Source organism: Ciconia boyciana, chromosome 31 (assembly GCF_034638445.1).
Source record: "Ciconia boyciana chromosome 31, ASM3463844v1, whole genome shotgun sequence".
NCBI lineage: Eukaryota > Metazoa > Chordata > Aves > Ciconiiformes > Ciconiidae > Ciconia > Ciconia boyciana.
Window position 1 is genome coordinate 561825 of NC_132964.1, and position 21672 is coordinate 583496.

The 21672-nt window shown below is 59.9% G+C and overlaps 1 protein-coding gene across 4 annotated transcripts; it reads left to right on the plus strand.

Annotated features, from left to right (window-relative positions):
- Positions 1-381: 381 nt before the first annotated feature.
- On the plus strand, positions 382-20565 carry TYK2 (tyrosine kinase 2). Of its 4 annotated transcripts, none has more exons than XM_072848516.1 (27): positions 385-459; positions 1624-1701; positions 2667-2805; positions 2983-3050; positions 3199-3411; positions 4374-4497; positions 6292-6436; positions 6764-6927; positions 7150-7534; positions 7746-7940; positions 8188-8345; positions 8466-8589; positions 8713-8905; positions 9006-9112; positions 9505-9681; positions 9782-9869; positions 9983-10110; positions 10697-10832; positions 11209-11360; positions 11458-11608; positions 13308-13405; positions 16524-16716; positions 17044-17162; positions 18143-18315; positions 18437-18554; positions 18663-18773; positions 20131-20565. In XM_072848516.1, exons 5-27 carry the CDS (start codon positions 3225-3227, stop codon positions 20263-20265), a joined length of 3561 nt encoding a protein of 1186 aa, XP_072704617.1. In that variant the 5' UTR covers positions 385-459; positions 1624-1701; positions 2667-2805; positions 2983-3050; positions 3199-3224; the 3' UTR covers positions 20266-20565. The 4 variants fall into 4 exon arrangements, with proteins under 4 accessions (XP_072704615.1, XP_072704617.1, XP_072704618.1 ...); XM_072848517.1 differs by lacking the exon at positions 385-459 and adding an exon at positions 1053-1243; XM_072848514.1 differs by lacking the exon at positions 2667-2805 and having other exon boundaries at positions 382-459.
- Positions 20566-21672: the final 1107 nt, after the last annotated feature.

Genomic DNA, 21672 nt, shown 5'->3' on the forward strand with positions numbered 1-21672 from the left:
GCCCCCGCCTTGCATCCAGCTGTGCCCCTTTAGCCCCGCCCCTGGCTTGGATCCAGCTGTGCCCCCTCCAACCCCGCCTCCTCGTTTGGATCCAGCTGTGCCCCCTTTAGCCACGCCCCCTGGCTTGGATCCAGCTGTGGCCCCGCCCCCTGGGTTGAATCCAGCTGTCGCCTTTAGCCACGCCCCCTGGGTTGGATCCAGCTGTGGCCCCTCCCTCTCTCCCTCCCGTTCTCAGACTCCGCCCCCTCCCCACTCCGCAGCCAATAGCCGCTGCCGCCGACCCTTCTCGGGGCGGGGCCGTGCTCAGCGCTCCGCCCATGGGGCGAAGGCGTGTGGGCGTGGCAGCGTGGCGGCCGCGGGCCAATGGCAGCGCGCGTCTCTCGGGCCCAATGGGAGGCGGCGGCTCTGCGGGGCGGAGGGAGCCGGAGCGGCGGCCGGGCCGGCGGGGAGCGGGGCCCGGTACGAGCGGGGCCGGGGCCGGGGCCGGGGGCCCCGGGAGGGGCGGGGGACGGGGGCTGGGGGTCGGGTCTGGGGCCTGGGGCCTGTGGGGTGAGGGTTGGGGGTGGCTGGGCCTGTGGGGCCAAGGGGCTTGGGGGGGGGTGTCAGGGTGTGTGGGGTTAAGAGGTTCCGGAGTGGGGGTCTCGGGATGTGTGGGGCTAGGAGGCTCTGGGGGGGAGTCTCAGGATGTGTGGGGCTGGGGGTGTCAGGGGTGGGGGTCAGGGTTTGTGAGCCCGGGGGATGTCAGGGGATGTGGGGCTGGGGGCCCCAGGGTTATGGGGCGTGTGGGGGTCAGAGCGTGCGGCTGTGAGATCTGAGGGGCTTTGGGGCGGGGGACCGCGGGGTGGATCCTCAGGATACGCGAGGTTGGAAGGTGTGGGGTGCGAGGGGTCCGGATATGTGGGGCTGGGACGAGTGGAAGGTCTGGATATGTGGGGCTGGGGGGGTGGCGTGGGTCAGGCTATGGGGGCTGTGGGGCGAGAGGCTGCGGGGGGGGGCCGGTTGCGTGGCGTTAGGGCTCGGCTGCCTGCAGGAAGGGGCACGGGCAGCTGCCTGCCCTCCCCTCCCCTCCCCTCCCGCCGTGGGGCCGGTGGTCCCCGCTGCCCCCCACGCTTCCGCCCTTCCCTTTGCCCTTTCCCAGCCACCACTGGACTTTGCACCCCGTTTACGCTGCCCCATGACCAAAGCCCGCTGCCGCTTTTCCCTTTCCGGGGCAACTCGAGCCTCCCTCGCCGGGCGATGTGGGGTGGGTTTTTTTTTGCCCCGCCGCCCCAGGAACACGCAGAAAAACAAAACACGCAGAAAACACGGAGGAAAACACGCGTGTGCTCCGCTCCCCGCTCAGAAACGCGGGGTCAGGCAGCAAACGGGGGGTAGCGGGCGCCGTTAACAGCCCGGGGATGTGACCAGAGGCTCGAGGCGGCTTGGCCGTGCATGGGGGGGCAAAAAAAAAAACCAAACCCCTCCGAGAGACCAAAATGCCCCAAAAATCCATCCCCGGCGATGACCCGAGTCCTCGGCACGGCCGAGCGTGGGCAGATCTGGAGCGGGGACGGGCAAAATCGGCGCCGCGGTGGCAAAACATGGCTCGTAACTCGCTTCCCGCTCTCTTTCCCCCCCCCCCAGGCCTGTGCTTGGAGCCCGAGACGCCCGGGTGGAAGAAACCACGACGGCAGAGACGGAAATTGGGGTGAAATCGGGAAGGTTTGTGCCCTGCGGCGGCGGCGTTTGTCCCCGTTAGGAATAAAAGCGGGGGATCCCTGCGGGCTTCTCCGCGCGGGGGGGGCTTTGGGGGTTCATTTGATTCACCGACCCGTCGCTTGGGGAAATCTGCGGTGGTTTGGATCCCGGTTTTTTCGCTCCTAAACCAAATTTCGGCGCTCTCGCTCTGCTGTCGGCACCGGGCTCGGATGCCAAGACCAACCACGTAAAAAAAAAAAAAAAAAAAAAAAGCCTTTTAAAGGTTTTTTCTCGCTTTTTCGGGGGTGCTGAGCTCCCGCCGACCCGCTCCAGGGCGCTGCCGCCGGTTCCACCGCCTTCCCCTGGTTTTTTTAGAAATGAGGAAGCCGTCGGCGCAGCAGCCTCTTTCGGATTCCGTTCTCCTCCCAGGGAGGGAATTGGGGGAAATCTGCCAAAATTTGGCTTCGGGATCTTTCCGCGCCTGCGGGCGGAAGCTGAAGTAATGCCGGCGCGTGCTTCGCCTTGAGAGGATCTGGAGAGGTGCTTTCCTGGAAGGGGAAAACTCGCCACAAAATTCCGGGGAAAAGGGGGAGCTGCTTTTGGTACCTCTCTTTTTTTTTGTTTCTTTTTTTTTCCTACCCCGGCCAAACACCGCCCCGCACCCAAAGCGCCGGGTTATTTTTTTGGGGGGCGAAACCTCTTTGTTTCACCTCTCCGCTGGGCGTGGGATGGAGGAAAACCTCGCGACGGGGACGTGGGCAGCGGGATGTTTGAAAAGGCAGAGTGCCGGGCTTTGCTCCGCGGTTTGGTTTCCTTCACCGTATCGCCGGGGCGGTGGCGTTGGGCTGATGCCGTCCCCCGGCGGGAGATAAAACCGCCGGGTCCTTCTCCCCGCGCCACGTTTGGCGTCGATACGGCGCGGCGAAGCTGTTTTTGGTAGCGGGGCGGCTTTGGCGCGGCTCTTTTGCAGCCCTGGCTTCGTTTAAAAGGTGCAAAGCCCGGCGCGGTGGCACGGCGAGCTTGCCGCGAGCTCGCTAAGACGAGAGAGCGAGGGGACGCGAGAGTCCCGGCCCTGAGCGAGAGCTCCCCGCCGTATTTATCGCCGTCGGAGGAAGACGAGCTGCGGCGGTGAGATCTGCTTGGCCTTCATCACCAAAAAAACCAAAAGAGCCGGGGAATTGGCGCCGGATTTTGCCATGAGAGATCGGGGGGGCGGTGGGGGCGGTGCCGGTGCCACGGTTTGGGGAGACACGGAGGGATCTGGCTTTCCCGGTCTCACCGACGGATCGCTTCCCCCCGCCCCAGGTGATTACAGCCCCCTCCCGCGCCGCCTTCGGAGACCGTCACCGCGTTATGCTTCATCTGACGGCGAGGTGCGTAGCCCCGGCGTCGGGACGGAGGGCTCCCAGTTACCCAACTGGGAGGGACTGGTGGCGGGGCGTTCCTCCCTGCTTTGCTAACGCTTGGTTTTATTTATTTCTCTGAGGTTTTTTTGTTGTTGTTTTTTTTTTTTCCCCCCAGCCGGGGCGTCTTCGGGGGCCGTCGCCATGTCTCTGTGCCAATGCGCGGTGAAGCACAGCGAGTCGGACGCCGAAGGTTGTTGCTTCTCGGCGAGCGGCGGCTTGAAGGTTTGCCTGCACTGGAGCGGCGAGGAGGAGCGGGAGCGGTGCCAGACCTACGCCCAGGGCACGCTCAGCGCCGAGGAGATCTGCATCGACCTCGCCCGGAGGATCGGTGAGCGCTGGGGAACTCCGGCTCTCTTCCGAGACCGCCGTACCCGAACCGCTTTGCGTGCCGGGGCGGAGAAATTTCCACTTTCCCAATCTCTGGGACTGTTTAAGCCTCTTTATCCGATAAATCTGAGCTCTTGTGTTGTTTTCCCGGGAACTGGCCGTTAGCAAATCCCTCTGGTGGAATTTCGGCATCCCCGCCTGCTCCGAAGTTCCTGAGAAGTGAGGTGGGATGGTTTTACCCCCGGGCTCCGGCCAACGGGTCTGTGAATTATTGGAGCGCGATGAGTTGAAAAGCAATTACTTCACCTCTGACTCATCAGCGTCGCCGTTTAACGAGCGCTCCGCTTCCCCTCGCCGTGGATTTCTCCCGGCGGAGCCGTAAAAATTGGCCCGGGCACCTGCGCCTCGGGCTCTTCCCGGTCCGAGGGGCCGTTTCGCAGCCGTGTTGGGTTGAATGAAGGGCGGCCGAGGTCTCTTTTAACCCTTAGGAGCAGGGTTTTAGCTCTCGCCTACGGTTTAACCGGCAAAATCGCTCTCGATTCCTGTTTCCCATGGGTTTTGTTAACTTCCCTTCCCCTTGGTGCGGTGTAAGCAGCTCTGCACGGCCGTTTATTCGGAAGAAAAAAGCGCGGAGGCTCCCAAGCCAGCTGGCTTTCCCCGAGCGCGCCAGAAGGACGGCAGACGCGCGGCGCTCTCTTTTTATTTTTTTATTTTAAAATTTTTTTTTAAATGACATTTTTAACGCCTATCCTGCCTCTGACATTTGCGAGCGGGGACGAGGAGGACGTCTCGGTGTCGGTAGCGCGGGTGGGTTTCTGCTGCCAGTAAAATCGAGCGGTTGGAGGGAAAAAGGGTGAAAGAAGGGGTTTGTTGGTTGTTTTTTTTTTTTCTTTTTTTTTCCTGGCAGCTGCGAGTTTTTTGCGGGCTCGACAGCACCTCACGGGAACGGTATTTTCTTCGCAGGCATCACGCCGCTGTGCTACAGCCTCTTCGCCCTCTATGACACCCAGAGCCGAGTCTGGCTCCCGCCCAACCACGTCTTCAAAATCGGCAAAGACACCAACCTCAACCTGCTTTTCCGCATGAGGTGAGGCCGCTTCCCTCCGCTCCGACCCCTGCTCCCGTCTTTCCCGGAGCCGAGCCCCTGCGGAGCGGCCGAACTCCTCTTCGCTTGCGGGAGCGGAGACGTGCCGAGCTTTAATAGGGGCTGCGCTGGAAATAACCCGAGTTTTCCACCCCCGGGTTACCTGTTGGGTTTCCAGATTTGCCTGGAAAACGCGTGCGGAGGTTGGCACGGGGTCGGGGAGCTGAGCAAACTCAGCGGGGCTCGTCTAAATCGGGCTCGGAAGGATTAAACGAGGAACAGGACGCGTTTGGAAGCCCTGCTTCTCCTTTAGCCTGGAAAAATTAATTAGGAGAGCTTTTTTCAGGCTGGTTTTGTTGGAGTTTGGGTTTGTGTTGGTTGGGTTTTTTATTTCACGGTGAGTCATAGCGAAGGTAAAAGCGAAGGAGAGACGGAAAACCTGGCTTGGAGATTTATTAGCCCGTTTTTTATGACTTGCAATACCTCCTTCTTCCTGGGGAACTGCGGCGTCTCGAGCCGAGGCCTCTCCCCGCAGCTGGCCCTCGCGCCGAACGCAACCCAGGCAGCAGAAAATGGTCTCTGAGGTGCCGCGCCGGCTCGCCGCCAATCTGCCGTGCCTCGCCGGGACGTCGTGGCGCGCGCGGCTGCGCCCTGCTGTCCGAGGAAACGGTGGCCGTGGGAGCCAACGCTTCCCGGCGTGCGAGGAGGAAGGCTCCGAGCGGCCTCACCTCCGCGTCCTTCAGCCTCGCAGGAGCAGAGCGCCGTGATCCGTAGCTCTCCGGCTGCCGATAAGTCGCAGAGCTCGGACTTTTTGGGCCGGAAAGTCCTTTCCCTTCGGTTCTGGTTTCGAAGCCGCTCGGGCCGGCGCGGGTGCCTGCAGCCTGAGCACCAAAATAACCCCGGCGCGTTAACCGCAGGCGGAGATGTGGCTTTGGGGGTTGAGCAGTGAGAAAGGAAACTCGCCCTGCCCGCAGAGCTCTCTTTGTGCTGACTTTTTTTGTTCTTTTTGTTTTTTTTAAACGCGGCGTTCGGAGGGATGCTCCTCGCCCCGGCTGCTCTCCGTTTTTCGGAGCTCCCGTGGCAGGAAAGCTCGGCGTGGGGCAAGCCGGGCTGCGAAACGGCATCGTGGGGAGCAGTGCTGCTAAAAGAGGCGTTTGCGGGTCGGGATTGGTTGCGGCCAGAGTTAATTAGGGTCCGTTTAACGAAGCTCTGCTGCTGGGGCTGTATTCTGTGTGCTGTACGGCACAGCTGGTCGTAAAACGCGGTTAAAAGAACCAGTTTTGGTGGCAGGAAGAGGTTGCTTCCCCTTTGCCTCCCGGCGTTTCAATCGTCGCCTCGTGCTCAGGTCATGTTTTTCGAGGACGTGGCTGATTCTCGTGTCAGCAGCGAGGTTTCAAGAAGTTTGGCTCTTAAAAAAAAAAAAACAAACCAAAAAACAAACAAACCAAACAACCCCAAAACCCAGCACTCTGAGCCCGGAGCGGGATCCCCGGCTGCGCTGGGGTGGGACAGACCTCTCTGCTCTCGGTCCGCCGGTCCTTTCCCCGTCCTCTTGAGACAGCCGGTGACAAAACCTTTGCGAAACCCTTTTTGGGAGCTGGTTCCAGGCCCGGAAGGAGGAGATTTACGGGTGAAACAAACCTTGAGCAGGTCCGGGGCAGCCGCTGAACCCGGGTTTGGCTTTAGAGGCAAAACCAGGGCGTCCTTTTTGGCCGCCCTGGGCTGCGCGAGAAGGCGGGGACGGACCGCAGCCCTCCCGTCCCCACGTGCGAGCGCCGCTCTCCTCCTCCCCTCCAGGTACTACTTTCGGAATTGGCACGGGATGAACGACAAGGAACCGGCGGTTTATCGCAACGTGCCCCGACAGAGCGAATCCCCCGACGAGAAGCTGCAAGGAGGAGCCTTGCTTGATAAATCCTCCTTCGAGTATCTGTTTGAGCAGGTAACGAACCGAGCTGACGAGCCGGAGGCTTGGGCGCACCTGGAGTTGTGGAAACCTGGGTGATTTTCTTGATCCAGCCGGATTTGGCTCGGCCGCCTTTGTCAGGAGCTGGTTTTCCATCTGCGAGGGTTTTGTTTAAAGGAGAAACGCAGCTGTAGTTTTGCCCTCGGAAAGCTTTTATCCTGCTTGAAGCCTCCTTGGGAGGCCGGGAACCGAGCTGAAGGGGAACCCATTACACCTTTAAAATAAAAAAAGATGAGAGAAAACACTCTGGAATTCAGTGCAGGGTCTTTTTTTTTCCCCCCCCTTTATTTAACTTTTTAATAGGGGAAATTTGAGTTCATCAACGATGTTGCGTCTTTGAAAGACCTCCAGAGTGAACAGGAGATCCAGAGGTTCAAGAACGAAAGCTTGGGCATGGCCGTGCTTCACCTCTCTCACATCGCCATCAAAAAAGGCATCTCCCTTGAGGAAGTGGCCAGAAAATACAGGTGATTGCTTGGCTTCGCAGCCTCGGGGCTGAGGACTTTTCTGCTCTGGCGTTGTCTGAAGGGTTTCTGCAGGTTTCTCGCCCTCTTTCCTCTCTGTCCTCCTCACCGGGAGCGAGTCTGGGGCTGGTTTAGGTGACGGATCGGTCGTGCCTCCTCCGGCTGCGCGTTTTGCCGTAGGCGCCCGTGAGATCTCGCTGACCGGTTGTTCCTTCCCACCCGCAGCTTCAAGGACTGCATCCCACGCTCCTTCTACCGCCAGATCCAGCAGAACAACTACCTGACCAAATTCCGCATGAAAAACGTCTTCAAGAAGTTTGTGCAGCGTTTCCAGCGACACACGGTCAGCACGGGCAAGCTGACGGTGCAGGACATCATGTACAAATACCTGGCTACCTTGGAGCACCTCGCGCCTCGCTTCGGGAGCGAGCTCTTCCCCGTCCTCTCCTTGGAGACCTCCTCCGAGGGCGAGAAGGCGCAGCTCTACATCAACGGGGGACATTCCCAGCTGGAGCATGGGCACGCGCTGCTCCCCAAGGACCGACCTGTCACCCACGAAGTCCTCGTCACCGGCACGAGCGGGATCCAGTGGCGGCCCGTGCCCGTAGAGGTGGGTCGGTGCTCGTTCCCATCCGAATCCCATCCCACGCCGGCTCCTTTTCCTTAACTCGCGCTCCTGGGCTTTTCCTCGGGCTCTCCGGGAACCCCGGGTTCCTTTCCAGCTTATCCCAGTTTGGCCAGTAGCCATCACCAGCTAGCGGTGCCATTTCCCAGCGGTAGGAAGGGCTGGAACCGACACCTTTGTATCTCCACCTCTGCAGAGCATCGAAAACTTCTCCCATCGTGGATATTTTGGGAGGAAGAGCAGAAACAAAGAGCTGGAGCCCAAGGGGCCGACTCAGCCGGCGGAGTGGAGCGAGCCGAAATGGGTCCATTTCTGCGATTTCCGGGAGATCACGCACATCGTCATCAAGGACTGTCGGGTCAGCATCAACCGGCAGGACAACAAGTGCCTGGTGAGTGGGGTTTGTTCTCTCCCCGCTGCTCCGCTGACCCTCTCGATGCACGTGGGAGCCCCTTGTTGCGTTTCAGAGACCGGGAGGAGGCAGCGCTGGGCAGAACAAGGATTTTTTTCCGGGGTTAATGCCAGCAAGCGCGAGTTTTATGCTCTCCTCCTTGGGCTGGCAAAGGGATAGGTGGATTTTGGGCTGCTTTCCCTCTCGCTCGTTGACTTCTCACCCCGGTTCCCCTCTTTCTTTCCAGGAGGTGGTTCTCCCATCTTCCGAGAGCGCTCTCTCCTTGGTTTCGCTGGTGGATGGTTATTTCCGACTGACGGCTGACTCCAGCCACTACCTGTGTCACGAAGTGGCACCGCCGCGAGTCGTGATGAGCATCTTGAACGGCATCCACGGGCCCATGCAGTAAGCGGGTTGTTTGTTTGTTTGTTTTTTTCCTGACGGAGGGTGCGGGGGTTGTCGAGGAGAGATGTGCCGCGTCCTCGGGATTTATCCGAAGCCGTTCCCCTTTCCTCCTGCTGCCAGGGAAGAGTTTGTTTTTGCCAAGCTGCGCCGGGAGGAGCAGGAGGAAGGACTCTACGTCATCCGCTGGAGCGTCCTTGACTTCAACAGGATGATTCTCTCCGTGGTGAAAAGGGGCCACCAGCAGGTAAGACGCAATTCCCAGCGCAGAATGGCGAGCTCCGGCAGGTGCTCGTCTCGTTAGGGACGAGCTGGGCTGCGCTGCGTGACGGCGAGCTGCGACGCCTGTCCTGAACGTTGTCTTTTCCAGGCTCCTGGAGTGCAGGGAGCCCTCAAGTACAGGCAATTCCGGATCCAAAAAAAAGGAAACTCCTTTGTTCTGGAAGGGTGGGACCGGGAGTTTTCCACTTTGCGGGAGCTCTTGGATGTACTCAAGGGCTGCACGCTCAAGTCTGGCGATGAAAGCTTCACGGTGAAGAGATGCTGTCCCCCCAAACCAGGAGGTACGAGGATGGATGATCTTCCCTCCGGCGGACTCGACGAACAAGGGCGTCCGATAGTTTCTGGGACTTTTAACGTCCGTCCGTTCCCTCCTCCTTGCAGAGATCTCGGACCTGCTGATCACGCGGAAGGTGAAGGATAGTGCCAAGCAGATCCTTAACCTCACCCAGCTCAGCTTCCACCAGATCCGCAAGAACGAGATCACTCAGGTTGCGTGCTCTGCCCTCCCGAGCGGAGGGGTTTACGGCAGGCTGTGGGTAAATACGTTGGCCGGAGGAAGCTGCTCTCCTGACTGGGGGGATGCTACCGCACCCCTGCTGCCGCCGGTGCAAAGAGGAGAGAGACGCGGAGCAGTTGTTGGGTTTGGTTTGGCGCTTTATTCCTTCTCCCTTCAAGGAGAGGGGGGAAAAGAGCCGTGCAGAGGCAGCGCGGTCCGGGCGGGAGGCAGTTTCTTCCCTGCCCTCCGCAGCGGCGTGCGGAGGTGACGGGGAGGGAAGGGGGGAGAGGCGGCTCGTGCGCGCAAGGCTGAAAATCCCCCCCCCACCCCGTGCATGTTGGCTTGGGGGTCTGACACCCACGTGCCTTCTCCATCCGCCCGCAGCGAGCTCACCTGGGGCAGGGCACCCGCACGAACATCTACGACGGGGTGCTGAACGTCTGCGGGACCACCGGGGCAGACGACGAAGCCGAGTATTTCTCCACCGAGCAGAATAACAACAGCCGGGAGATGCACGTGGTCCTCAAAGTCCTGGACCCCAGCCACAGAGACATCGCCCTGGTGAGCCCCCCCCGCCCCCCGGGAAAACAGCTCCGAGCCGCTCTCGAGGTGCTCGGAGAGACCGGCTGCCTTCGTGACACCCTCTCTCCTCTCCCCGCAGGCGTTTTTCGAGACGGCCAGCCTGATGAGCCAAGTGTCGCACGTGCACTTGGCTTTCGTGCACGGAGTCTGCGTGCGAGGCTCCGAGAGTGAGTACGGGGCTCTCCTCCACCTTTTGCTGCAGCTGGCCCGGCCCCTCGCCTTGGCCATCGCCAGTCGGCTCCTGTGCCGGGCTGAGGGATAATATCTCCATCTTCCGTAGATATCATGGTGGAGGAATTCGTGGAACACGGACCTCTGGACGTGCTGCTGCGAAAAGAGAAAGGCCGGGTCACCGTGGGCTGGAAAATCACCGTGGCCAAGCAGTTAGCCAGTGCCTTGAGCTACCTGGTAAATGAGGCCGGGAGCTGGGGGTTTCCCGGCAGGGAACCGTGCCGGAGATCGCCTCTGAGCACCTTTTGCTCCAGCTGCACCCCTGGGTCTTGCCGGCAGCGTGGCAAGAAGGATCTGCCACGTTTTCCTCTGCCCTCCAAGCAGACAAGCAGATTTTTAGCGTAATGTGCCCCGCAAGACTCGTCCTCGCTCCCTCTTTCCTGGAAGCGAGCGGCTGGGGGGGTAGCTCAGGTGAACTTCGAACGCTGGATCCCGGCTCCGTAGCTTCATTTTGGGGCCGCGTGAGCTGGGACGAGCCTCCGATGAGGACGCTGCCTTCCCCGCTCGCTGGGCTTCCGGCCAGCGGCTTGGGAAAGCTCGCTGGCTGCTTGTGAGGGCACGCACCCCAGCGCCGGGTAATCCTCCCATGCCTTTTATTCCCTCCGGGTTCGGCTTCCTGCAAAAGGGATAATGAGACAGGGAGGTGGCAGAAATAATTAGAGCCAGGAGTCCTGCATTTTGGTGTAGCCCGTAGACCTTGACCTTGTTCTGAGACGGCGGCGGGAATTTCTCCCAAGATTTCCTATCCCCTTGTTTTCTACAGGAGGATAAAAACCTGGTGCACGGCAACGTGTGTGCCAAAAACATCCTGCTGGCCAGGAAGGGGCTGGAGGACGGATCTGTGCCTTTCGTGAAGCTCAGCGACCCCGGAGTCAGCTTTACGGTGCTCTCTCGAGAAGGTATTCGGTCATCCCCTGCTCGAATGGAGCAGGGCTGGGCCTGGGCTTGTTCTAAGCTGAAAATCCGGCTGCTTTTTTCCCCGCTTCTGCAGCTCAAGTAGCTAATAAATAGCGTGGGTTGCGCCTGAGCTGTTTCGGCAAGGTCTTGCCTGCCTTTCAGACCTTAATTTTTTGTGATATATGGCATTTTGAACGTGCGGGCATGCAAATTCCGTGACGGTGGCTGGTTTTGGCCTCAAAGCTGCTGTCGGGGACAATCCCACCGCTGCTCCCCGGTGGCTGGGATCCCGCGGGGAGCATCTCCCCCCGCTCCCCACGTTCCTGGGGTCCGTATCCTCAGCAAAGCCTCACTTTTTTTGCCTTCCTTCTCCCAAAGAACGCGTGGATCGGATCCCCTGGATCGCTCCGGAATGCGTCCGGGATGTGGGAAACCTCAGCACGGCAGCCGACAAATGGAGCTTTGGCACCACGTTGCTGGAAATTTGCTTCGACGCCGACGTCCCGCTCAAGGAACGCACTCCTTCGGAGGTGATTTACCGTCTCCTCTCCCTCCATCCCCAGTTCCTCCGCTCCGGGATGGATCCAGCCCCCCGTTTGAGACCCGTTTTTCTTTCTTTTCTTTTAGAAAGAGCGTTTCTATGAGAAAAGGCATCGCCTGCCCGAGCCGTCCTGCAAGGAGCTGGCCACCCTCATCTGTCAGTGCCTGAACTACACCCCCGTCGAGCGGCCGTCCTTCCGGACCATCCTGCGGGATCTCACCCAGCTCCAGCCGCACAGTGAGGCTCCGTGGCCGCGGGCATCCCGGTTTTTCGGGGAGGTTTTACGGCCCCGTTGTTCCTCCCGCACCCCGAATCATTCGGGGCTTTGGCGGCGATGGAGAGGGGGTGGTGGAGTGGGGGTGGCTGCGGAGATGCTTTGGTTCTGCGTGAGGAGGGGGGAAAAAAAGGTTAAAAAGGGGGAAAAATGTTACACACAAAAAAAAAAGGAAAAAACGATTGGGGGGAAAAGAAGGAAAAGAGGTGGGAAAAAAAGGTTAAAGACAGGCCAAAAAAGGGGAGAAAGGGAAGGCCAAAAATGGGGGAAAGGAAAGGCCAAAAAAGGCAAAAATGGGGGAAAGGAAAGGCCAAAAAAAGGCAAAAAAGGGGGGAAGGAAAGACCAAGAAAGGGAAAAAAGAAAAGAAGAAAAAAAAAAAGTCAAAAAAGGCAAAAAGGGGGAAAGGAGAGGCAAAAATGGGGAAAGGAAAGGCCAAAAAAGGAAAAAATGGGGAAAGGAAAGGCCAAAAAAGGCCAAAAAAAAGAAAAAAGGCTTGGGGGGAAAAGAAGGAAAAGAGGTGGGGAAAAAAAGGTTAAAGAAAGGCCAAGAAAGGCCAAAAAAGGGGAGAAAGGGAAGGCCAAAAAAGGCCAAAATGGGGAAAAGAAAGGTCAAAAAAGGAAAAAAGGGGGAAAGGAGAGGCCAAAAAAGGGAAAAAGGGAGAAAGGAAAGGCCAGAAAAGGCAAAAATGGGGAAAGGAAAGACCAAAAAAGGAGAGAAAAAAAAGGCCAAAAAAAAAAAAGGAAAAAAAGGGTTTGGGGGGAAAAGAAGGAAAAGAGGTGGGGGAAAAAAGGGGAAAAAAGGTTAAAAAAAGGCCAAGAAAGGCCAAAAAAGGGGAGAAAGGGAAGGCCAAAGAAGGGGAGAAAGGAAAGGCCAAAAAGGGGGGGAGAGAAAGACCAAGAAAGGAAAAAAAAAAGTCAAAAAAAAAAAAAAAGGTCAAAAAGGGGGAAAGGAGAGGCTAAAAAGGAAAAAGGGGGAAAGGAAAAGGCCAAAAAGGGGGAAAGGAAAGGCCAAAAAAAGGCAAAAATGGGGAAAGGAAGGCCCAAAAAGGGGGAAAGGAAAGGCCAAAAAAGGCAAAAAGGGGGGAAAGGCAAAAAAAAAAAAAAAAGGGGCAAAAAGAAAGGGGAGGAATAAAAGGGGGAAAAAAAAGGGGGGGCAAAAAAAAGGGCAAAAAAGGCAAAAATGGGGAAAGGAGAGGCAAAAAGGGGGGGAAGGGAAGGCCCAAAAAGGGGGAAAGGGAAGGCCAAAAAAGGCAAAAAGGGGGGAAAGAAAAGGCAAAAAGGGGGAAAGGCAAAAAAAAAGGGGGGGGGCAAAAAAGAAAGGGGGGGGGAATAAAAAGGGGGAAAAAAAAAAAAGGAGCAAAAAAAAAAAGGGCAAAAAAGGCAAAAATGGGGAAAGGAGAGGCAAAAAGGGGGGAGAGGGAAGGCCCAAAAAGGCAAAAAAAAGGGGAAAGGAAAGGCAAAAAAAGGCAAAAAGGGGGGAAAGGAAAGACCAAGAAAGGAAAAAAAAAAAAGGGGGCAAAACCCCCCCAAAACAAACAGGAAAAAAAGGCAAAAAAGGGCAAAGAAAAGGCCCTGCGCGGGGCGCAGGGGTTGGGAGAGACGACGCGCCAGGCGTCTGCGTCAGAGCCAGCTCCGCTCTCCCCTCGACCCCTTCGCTTCCAGACCTGGTGGACGTCACCTCGGTGAACCCCGACTTCCCGGTGTCGGACCCCACCGTCTTTCAGAAGCGTTACCTGAAAAAGATTCGGGAGCTGGGGGAGGTAAGCGACATCTTGAGATCCGTCCCCGCCGGAATCCCGCGTGTCCAGCTCGGGGTCCTCGGGGTGCGGGGAGCTGGGGGGGAGGGCGCGGAGGAGGGCGCGGCGCGGAGGAGGGCGCGGGGACGCCGCGAGGGCCGGCACCCCTCTGCTGGGTGGTGCGGATGGAGCGCGGCCTGTGTGTAGATGGCAGCGAGCGTGGATCTGCTCGAGGGGAGAGCCCGCGGAGGGGTCTGGGCCGGGCCGGGGCGAGGGGTTGAGGCCCAACGGGATGAGATTCAAGGAGGAAGAGGCCCAAGGAGGAAGAGGTTCAGCAGGGGAGAGGCTCAACGGGGAAGGGGTTCGGCAAGGAAGGGGTTCAACGGGGAAAGGGTTCAGCGAGGGAGAGGTTCAATAGGGAAGAGGCCAAGCGAGGGAGGGATTCAGCGGAGAAAGGGGTTCAGCGAGGATGAGGTTCAATGGGAAGGGGTTCAGCAAGGGAAGGGGTTCAGCGAGGATGAGGTTCAACGGGGAAGAGGCCAAGCGAGGACGGGGTTCAACGGGGAAGGGGTTCAGCGAGGATGAGGTTCAACGGGGAAGAGGTTCAGCGAGGGAGAGGCCAAGCGAGGACGGGGTTCAACGGAGAAGGGGTTCAGCGAGGACGAGGTTCAACGGGGAAGGGGTCAAGCGAGGACGGGGTTCAACGGAGAAGGGGTTCAGCGAGGACGGGGTTCAACGGAGAAGGGGTTCAGCGAGGACGAGGTTCAACGGGGAAGGGGTTCAGCGAGGGAGAGGCCAAGCAAGAAAGGGGTTCAGCAAGGAAGGGGTTCAGCAAGGAAGGGGTTCCCAAGCAAGCAAGGGGTTCAATGGGGAAAGGGTTCAGCAGGGAAGAGGCCAAGCGAGGAAGAGGTTCAGTGAGGACGGGGTTCAACAGGGAAGGGGTTCAGCGAGGGAGAGGCCAAGCAAGGACGGGGTTCAGCGGGAAGGGGTTCAATGGGGAAGGGGTTCAGCGAGGGAGAGGCCAAGCAAGGAGGGGTTCAGCGAGGGAGAGGCCAAGCAAGGAAGGGGTTCCCAAGCAAGCAAGGGGTTCAATGGGGAAAGGGTTCAGCAGGGAAGAGGTTCAACAGGGAAGAGGCCAAGTGAGGACGGGGTTCAACAGGGAAGGGGTTCAGCAAGGACGAGGTTCAACGGGGAAGGGGTTCAGCGAGGGAGAGGCCAAGCAAGGAAGGGGTTCCCAAGCAAGCAAGGGGTTCAATGGGGAAAGGGTTCAGCGGGGAAGAGGTTCAACAGGGAAGAGGCCAAGCGAGGAAGGGGTTCAGCGAGGACGGGGTTCAACAGGGAAGGGGTTCAGCGAGGACGGGGTTCAACGGGGAAGGGGTTCAGCGAGGGAGAGGCCAAGTGAGGAAGGGGTTCAACAGGGAAGGGGTTCAACAGGGAAGGGGTTCAGCGAGGACGAGGTTCAGCGGGGAAGGGGTTCAGCGAGGATGAGGTTCAATGGGAAGGGGTTCAGCGAGGGAGAGGCCAAGCGAGGACGGGGTTCAACGGGGAAGGGGTTCCCAAGCGAGCAAGGGGTTCAACGGGGAAGAGTTTCAGCGAGCAAGGGGTTCAACGGGGAAAGGGTTCAGTGGGGAAGGGGCCCAGCGAGGGAGAGGTGCAATGAAGGAGAGGTTCAACGAGGAAGGGGTTCAGCGAGGTTTGACATCGGATCCTGCGCTTGGGCCATCGGTTTGGGGGCGAGGGAGGGGATTCGGCCCCTCGACGCCGGCAGCCCCCCGGGGAGCCCGCCCGTGGGCGGCGTTGGGTTGACGGTCGGGCTCGCCCATCTCAAAGGTCTTTTCCGAGCGCGGGGATTCTCCGGTTCCGCGATTCTCTCCGGCGCGGGGGGCTCGGCAGGGGAAAGGCCGGCGCGGGGCTGCGGGAGCGGAGGAGGGCGCGGGGACGCTGCGAGGGCCGGAACCCCTCTGCTGGAGCGGGGGCTGGGAGAGGCGGGGGTCTTCAGCCCGGGGGGGAGAAGGCTCCGGGGAGACCTCCCGGCGACGGGACGAGGGGCAAGGGTTCTAAACGGCGAGAGGGGAGATTGGGCCGGGGTCCGGGGAAGAAATTCCGTCCGCTGAGGGCGGGGAGAAGGGTGCCCGGCGAGGTGGGGGGTGCCCCGGCCCGGGAAAGGGTGGAGGTGGGGTTGGCCGGGGCTGGGAGCGACCCGACGGGGGTGAAGCCGTCCCTGCCGGCGCAGGGGGCCGGGCCGGGTGGGCGTTAAGGTCCCTTCCCACCCAAACCGCCCCGGCGTTCCCCGATGCGCCCCGGCTGGAAGGGGCTCCGCAGGGTTTGAGGTGGGATTGCGCGTCCGGAGGAGAGCGGCGAAGCCGGCGAAGGGTCTGGAGGAGAAGAGAAGGGGCCGAGGGAACTGGGGTTGTTCGGCCTGGAGAGAAGGAGGCTGCGGGGAGAGCTCATCGCTCGCCACGGCTCCCCGAGAGGTTTCCCGAGCCGTAGGAGGAGAGGAAAGGGCCTCGAGTTGCGCCCGGGGAGGTTTAGATTGGATACGAGGAACAATTCCTTCACCCAAAGGGCTGTCAAGCGTTGGAAGAGGCTGCGCGGGGAAGGGGTCGAGTCACCGTCCCCGGAGGGATTTAAAAGACGCGCGGACGTGGCGCTCGGGGACACGGTTTCGCGGTGGAGTCGGTGGTTTTAGCGTAACGGTTGGACTCCATCTTAAAAGTTTTCCAACCTAAGTAATTCTATGAATCTGAATCCCCGAAGGAGCTGATACGATAAATCCCCGACGGACCACGGAGCTGGTAAAGATACCGAGGGCGGCTTGGTCGTTTTGGGTAGGACAGGGAGCGCGGAGGGGCTCGGAGCCGGTCGGGAGGATGTTTCCCTCGTAGCCGGTTATCGTGGTGCTATGCTCTGGTCGCCTGTGGCTGAACCAGCCCCTTTCCAGACCAATTTCCAAAAAAATGTACATCCGGACGAGGGTCAAAAGTCTTTTATTTTTAATCTGTTTCCACTCAAGACTTCCCCTTTCTCCGAGGAGTTTCTTGAGCCCTATGGAGAGCTTCCAGAGAGGCTGCTCCCGGCCTGGGGAAGCCGGACAAACTTTTCCTAGCCGGATGTCAAAATTCTGTGCCTGTTCCTCGGCCAGGGTCACTTCGGCAAGGTGAGCCTGTATTGCTACGACCCGACGAACGACGGGACGGGGGAAATGGTGGCTGTCAAATCGCTCAAATCCGGCTGCAGCCAGCAACTGCTGACCAGTTGGAAGAGGGAGATCGAGATCCTCAAAACGCTTTATCACGAAAACATCGTCAAATACAAGGGTTGCTGCAGCGAGCAGGGTAAGGCGGCCGGGGCAGGGGGGACGCGTGGTGGCTTTGGTGGCGCCCGCGGGGCGGTCGCTGTCTCTTCCCCCACGCGAGTTCTTCCCTCGGTGTTGTCGTCAAACACCAACAGCGCAGCCCAAGCTTGCGTCGTCCGAGCCCCGGTGCCGGCGTTGCCGCAGAGAGATGCTAAAAACCCCAATTCCCCGAGTTTTTTGGGGGCTGGGGGGGGGGGGGGGGGAAGATCCCCTTTCTTGGCAGAAGGTTGGAGTTTGGGGTGTCTCTGGGTTGTTCCCCTCTCCCCACAAACACGCCGCCTTCCTCCTCCTCCTCTTCCTCCTCCAGGAGAGAAGATCGTGCAGCTGATCATGGAGTACGTGCCCCTCGGCAGCCTGCGAGACTACTTGCCCAAGCACAACGTCAGCCTGGCCCACATCCTGCTCTTCGCCCAGCAGATCTGCGAGGTAAAGCCGGAGCCCCCCCCAGAATGGCTCTGACCCCCCCCAAAATGGCTCTAAACCCCTTCTTTTCCCTTCTCCAGGGCATGGCCTATCTGTACACTGGGCTCCTCTGCCCCCCAAATGGCTCTGACCCCCCCAAAATGTCTCTGACCCCCTTTTTCCTTCTCCAGGGCATGGCCTATCTGCACACTGGGCTCCTCTGCCCCCAAAATGGCTCTGACCCCCCAAAGTGTCTCCGACCCCCAAACTGTCTCTGACCCCCCTTTTCCTTCTCCAGGGCATGGCCTATCTGCACACTGGGCCCCTCTGCCCCCAAAGTGGCTCCGACCCCCCCAAACTGTCTCCGACCCCCCAAACTGTCTCTGACCCCCTTTTTCCTTCTCCAGGGCATGGCTTATCTGCACACTGGGCTCCTCTGCCCCCAAGGTGTCTCTGACCCCCCAAAATGTCTCTGACCCCCCTTTTCCCTTCTCCAGGGCATGGCCTGTCTGTGCTCTGGGCTCCTCTCCCCCAAATGCCTCTGACCCCCAAAATGGCTTTAACCACCCCCAAACTGTCTCTGACCCCCCCTTTTCCCTTCTCCAGGGCATGGTCTACCTGCACTCCAGGCTCCTCTGCCCCCCAAAATGGCTCTGACCCCCCAAAGTGCTTCTAACCTCCCAAAATGGCCCCACCCCCCAAAATGGCTCTGACCCCCCTTTTCCCTTCTCCAGGGCATGGCCTGTCTGCACTCTGGGCTCCTCTGGGACCCCAAAAATGGCTCTGGGACCCCAAAATGGCTCTGACCCCCCCCAAAATGGTTCTAACCCCCCAAACTGTCTCTGACCCCCTTTTGCCATCTCCAGGGCAGGACCTATCTGCACGCTGGGCTCCTCTGGGACCCCAAAAATGGCTCTGGGACCCCAAAAATGGCTCTGACCCCCCCCAAAATGGTTCTAACCCCCCCAAACTGTCTCTGACCCCCCCCCTTTTGCCGTCTCCAGGGCATGGCCTATCTGCACTCCCTCCACTACATCCACAGGGACCTCGCCGCCCGCAACGTGCTGCTGGAGAACGAAAACGTGGTGAAAATCGGGGATTTCGGCTTAGCCAAAGCCATCCCCGAGGGCCACGAGTATTACCGCGTCTGCGAGGACGGGGACAGCCCCGTCTTTTGGTGAGCACGGTTCCCCTCACCGCGCCGGGTCCTTTGGGAGGGTCGACGCCGGGGTCGGGTACGGCGAGCGGAGGCGCGCGCCGAGCCCCGCCGGCGCTCACCGGCGGCGTCGACCGCGCAGGTACGCCGTGGAGTGCCTCAAGGAGTGTAAGTTCTACTACGCGTCCGACGTCTGGTCCTTCGGCGTGACGCTCTACGAGCTCCTGACCCGCTGCGACTCCGGCCAGAGCCCTCCCGTCGTGAGTCCCGCTCGGCGATGCCGGTTTTACCGCCGCGGTGTTTGCCGAGCCGGTGATTGCGGCTGATTTTTTTTTTTTTTTTCCTTTTTTTTCTTCCATTTCCTGCAGAAATTCATCGAGATGATCGGGGCGACGCAGGGGCAGATGACGGTGTTGCGGCTGATTGAGCTGCTGGACAGGGGGAAGAGGCTGCCCAGTCCCAAGGACTGTCCCTGCGAGGTGAGGGTTGCGTCCCGACGGCTGGCCAGCTGTCCCGACGGCTGTCCGTCCTTCCGGCTGGGCGTCCCTCCCAGCGGGCGGCAACGGGCCCTGGGGGAGGGGGGAAGGGGAGAGTGGAGAAAGGGAAGGGGAAAAAGTAGGAAGGGAAGAGGAGGAAAATGGAGGAGGGGAGGAGGAAAAGGGGGGAAGGAGGAAAATGAGGAGGAAAAGGGAAGAGGGGAGAAAGGGAAGGGGAAAAAGTGGGAAGGGGAAAGGAGGAAAATGGGGAAGGGAAGAGGAGGAGGAAAATGAGGAGGAAGGGGGAAGAGGGGAAAAAGTGGGGAGGGAAGAGGAGGAAAATGGGGGAAGGAAAAGGAGGAAAATGGAGGAGGGAAGGGAAAAAAGTGGGAAGGGAAGGGAAAAAGTGGGAAGGGAAGAAGAGGAAAATGGGTGAAGGAAAGGGAAGGAGGAAAATGAGGAGGAAGGGGGAAGAGGAGGAAAATGGGGAAGGAAAAGGAGGAAAATGGGGAAGGGAAGAGGAGGAAAATGGGGAAGGGAAGAGGAGGAAAATGGGGAAGGGAAGAGGAGGAAAATGGGGGAAGGAAGGGGAAGAGTAGGAAAGGGAAAAAAGTGGGAAAGGAAGAGGAAGAAAATGGGGGAAGGAAGGGCAAGAGTGGGGAAGGGAAGAGGAGGAAAATGGAGGAGGGGAAGGAGGAAAATGGGGGGGGAAGGGGAAGAGTAGAGAAAGGGAAGGGGAAAAAGCGGGAAGGCAAGGAGGAAAATGGGGAACAGGAGGATAATGGAGAAGGGGGGAGGAAAATGGGGGAAGGAAGGGGAAGGAGGAAAATGGGGAGGGAAGGGGAAGAGGGGAGAAAGGGAAGGAGGAAAAAGTGGGAAGGGAAGGAGGAAAAAGTGGGAAGAGGAGGAAAATGGAGGGGGGAGGAGGAAAAAGTGGGAAGGGAAGGAGGAAAATGGAAGAGGGGGAGAAGGAAAATGGGGGAAGGAAGGGGAAAAATGGGGAAGGAGAAAATTGGGGAAAAGGAAGGAGAAAAATGGGCAGGGGAAGGGGAAAAGTGGGGAGGGGAGGAGAAAAATAGGGAGGAGGAAAAGTGCGGAAGGGGAAGGAGAAAAGTGCGGAAGGGGAAGAGTGAGGAAGGAAGGAGAAAAGTGGGAAGGGCAGAGAGGAAGTGGGAAGGGCTTCCTGTCGCTGCGAGGAAGAGGAGGGAAAGGTGAAGTCGGGGGCCCGAAGGCCGCGGGCAGAGCTCCAGAAGCGAGGACTTCTTCCCCGGCGCCGCGCTGCCGCCGGCTGTTTCTCCAGCAGCCATCCCCTCCCTTCCTTCCTTCTTCCTTCCTTCTTCCTCCCTCCCTTCCTTCCCAGATCTACCGGCTGATGAAGAACTGCTGGGAAGCGGAGGCTTCCTTCCGCCCGCCATTCCACAACCTCGTCCCCATCCTCAAGAACTTCCATGAGAAATACAGGGCGCAGGCTCCCTCCGTCTTCAGCCTCTGCTGAGCCGGGACGCGGCCGGGAGGAAGCCGAGGAACCGGGGACATTTTCCCGGCGACGTTTCGGTGCGGGGTTAAGGAAACGCCGGGCTGGCGAGGTGAGGGTGTGGCAGAGCGGCACCCAAGGGGGGGGATTCCACCCCCACCCCGCCTCTGTGGGACCCCCTCCCCCCCCCGCCTCCACCCCGCTCCGCAACCGCCGCCGTGCCGCGCGCCCGTCGCCGCGGCACACCGCGGCACGCCGCTCTCGCCGAACACTGTGAATGAGACTGGGGGGTACCTGAATGAATTGGGGGGCTGCGGGGGAGGGGGATTACGGCCTTACCCACCCCCACCTCGCTCCCTCCTCTTCCTCGGGGAGCTCCACCGCTGGGGGGGGCTCGCCTTGGGTGCCGGATCTCCTTCCTGATGGGATTTGGGGTGGCCCCCGCCCCCAAAAAAAGGGGGTTCAGCAAAAGAATTTGGCACTTTATGGGGGTTTGGGGTCTCCGCTGTGTTTCTGCCCCCACCCCCACCCCTGTGTCCCCCCTCCCCCCCTTGGCCCGGCTGTTGCCCCAGGACTGGTTTTGGGGGGCCGGGAGGGGGCTGGGTGCCCCCCAAACTGTCTCTCCCCCTCCCCCATTATTTATTGCCTGCTCTCTGCCCCTCCCCCGGGAGCGGTGGGGGAGGGGGGCTTGCGGGGTGGGGGGCCCCCACACCCCCGCAGGGGTCGTCTCCCAATAAAGGATGTAACGACCCCCCTCATCTCCGGTCTGGTTGGGGGGAGCGGGGCCCTGGGGACCCCCTGGAATGGGGGGGGGTCCCTATAGGGCCTGGGAGGGGAGCAGGGGTCCATATATGGCCTGGGGGGGAGTGGGGCCTGGGGACCCCCTGGAATGGGGGGGGGTCCCTATAGGCTCTGGGGGGAGTCTGGGGTCCCTATAGGGCCTGGGGATGGGGCAGGGGTCCCTATAGGCTGGAGGGGGAGTCTTGGGGTCCCTATAGGGCCTGGGGGTGGGCAGGGGTCCGTATAGGCTATGGGGGGAGCAGGGCCCTGGGGACCCCCTGGAATGGGGGGGTCCCACCCTGGGGGTGCTGTGGGGCTGGGGAGGAGCTGGGGTACCTATGGGGCGGGGGCAGGGGTCCCTATAGGCTATAGGGGGGAGTCTGGGAGTCTCTATAGGGCCCGGAGGTGGGCAGGTGTCCCTATAGGCTATGGGGAGGAGTCTTGGGGTCCCTATAGGGCTGGGGGGGGCAGGGGTCCCTGTAGGCTGTAGGGGGGAATCTTGGGGTTGCTATAGGGCCCGGGGGGGGCAGGGGTCCCTGTAGGCTGTAGGGGGAATCTTGGGGTTGCTATAGGGCCCGGGGGGGGGGCAGGGGTCCCTGTAGGCTGTAGGGGGGAATCTTGGGGTTGCTATAGGGCCCGGGGGGGGGG

Excerpts from the sequence above, each read along its gene's own strand:
- TYK2 (XM_072848514.1), top strand. The coding sequence starts at position 3,225 with ATGTCTCTGTGCCAATGCGCGGTGAAGCACAGCGAGTCGGACGCCGAA. Across the intron at positions 11,609-13,307 it reads CACCCAGCTCCAGCCGCACA|ACCTGGTGGACGTCACCTCG; the intron begins GTGAGGCTCCGT and ends CTTCGCTTCCAG. Across the intron at positions 18,774-20,130 it reads CCAAGGACTGTCCCTGCGAG|ATCTACCGGCTGATGAAGAA; the intron begins GTGAGGGTTGCG and ends CTTCCTTCCCAG.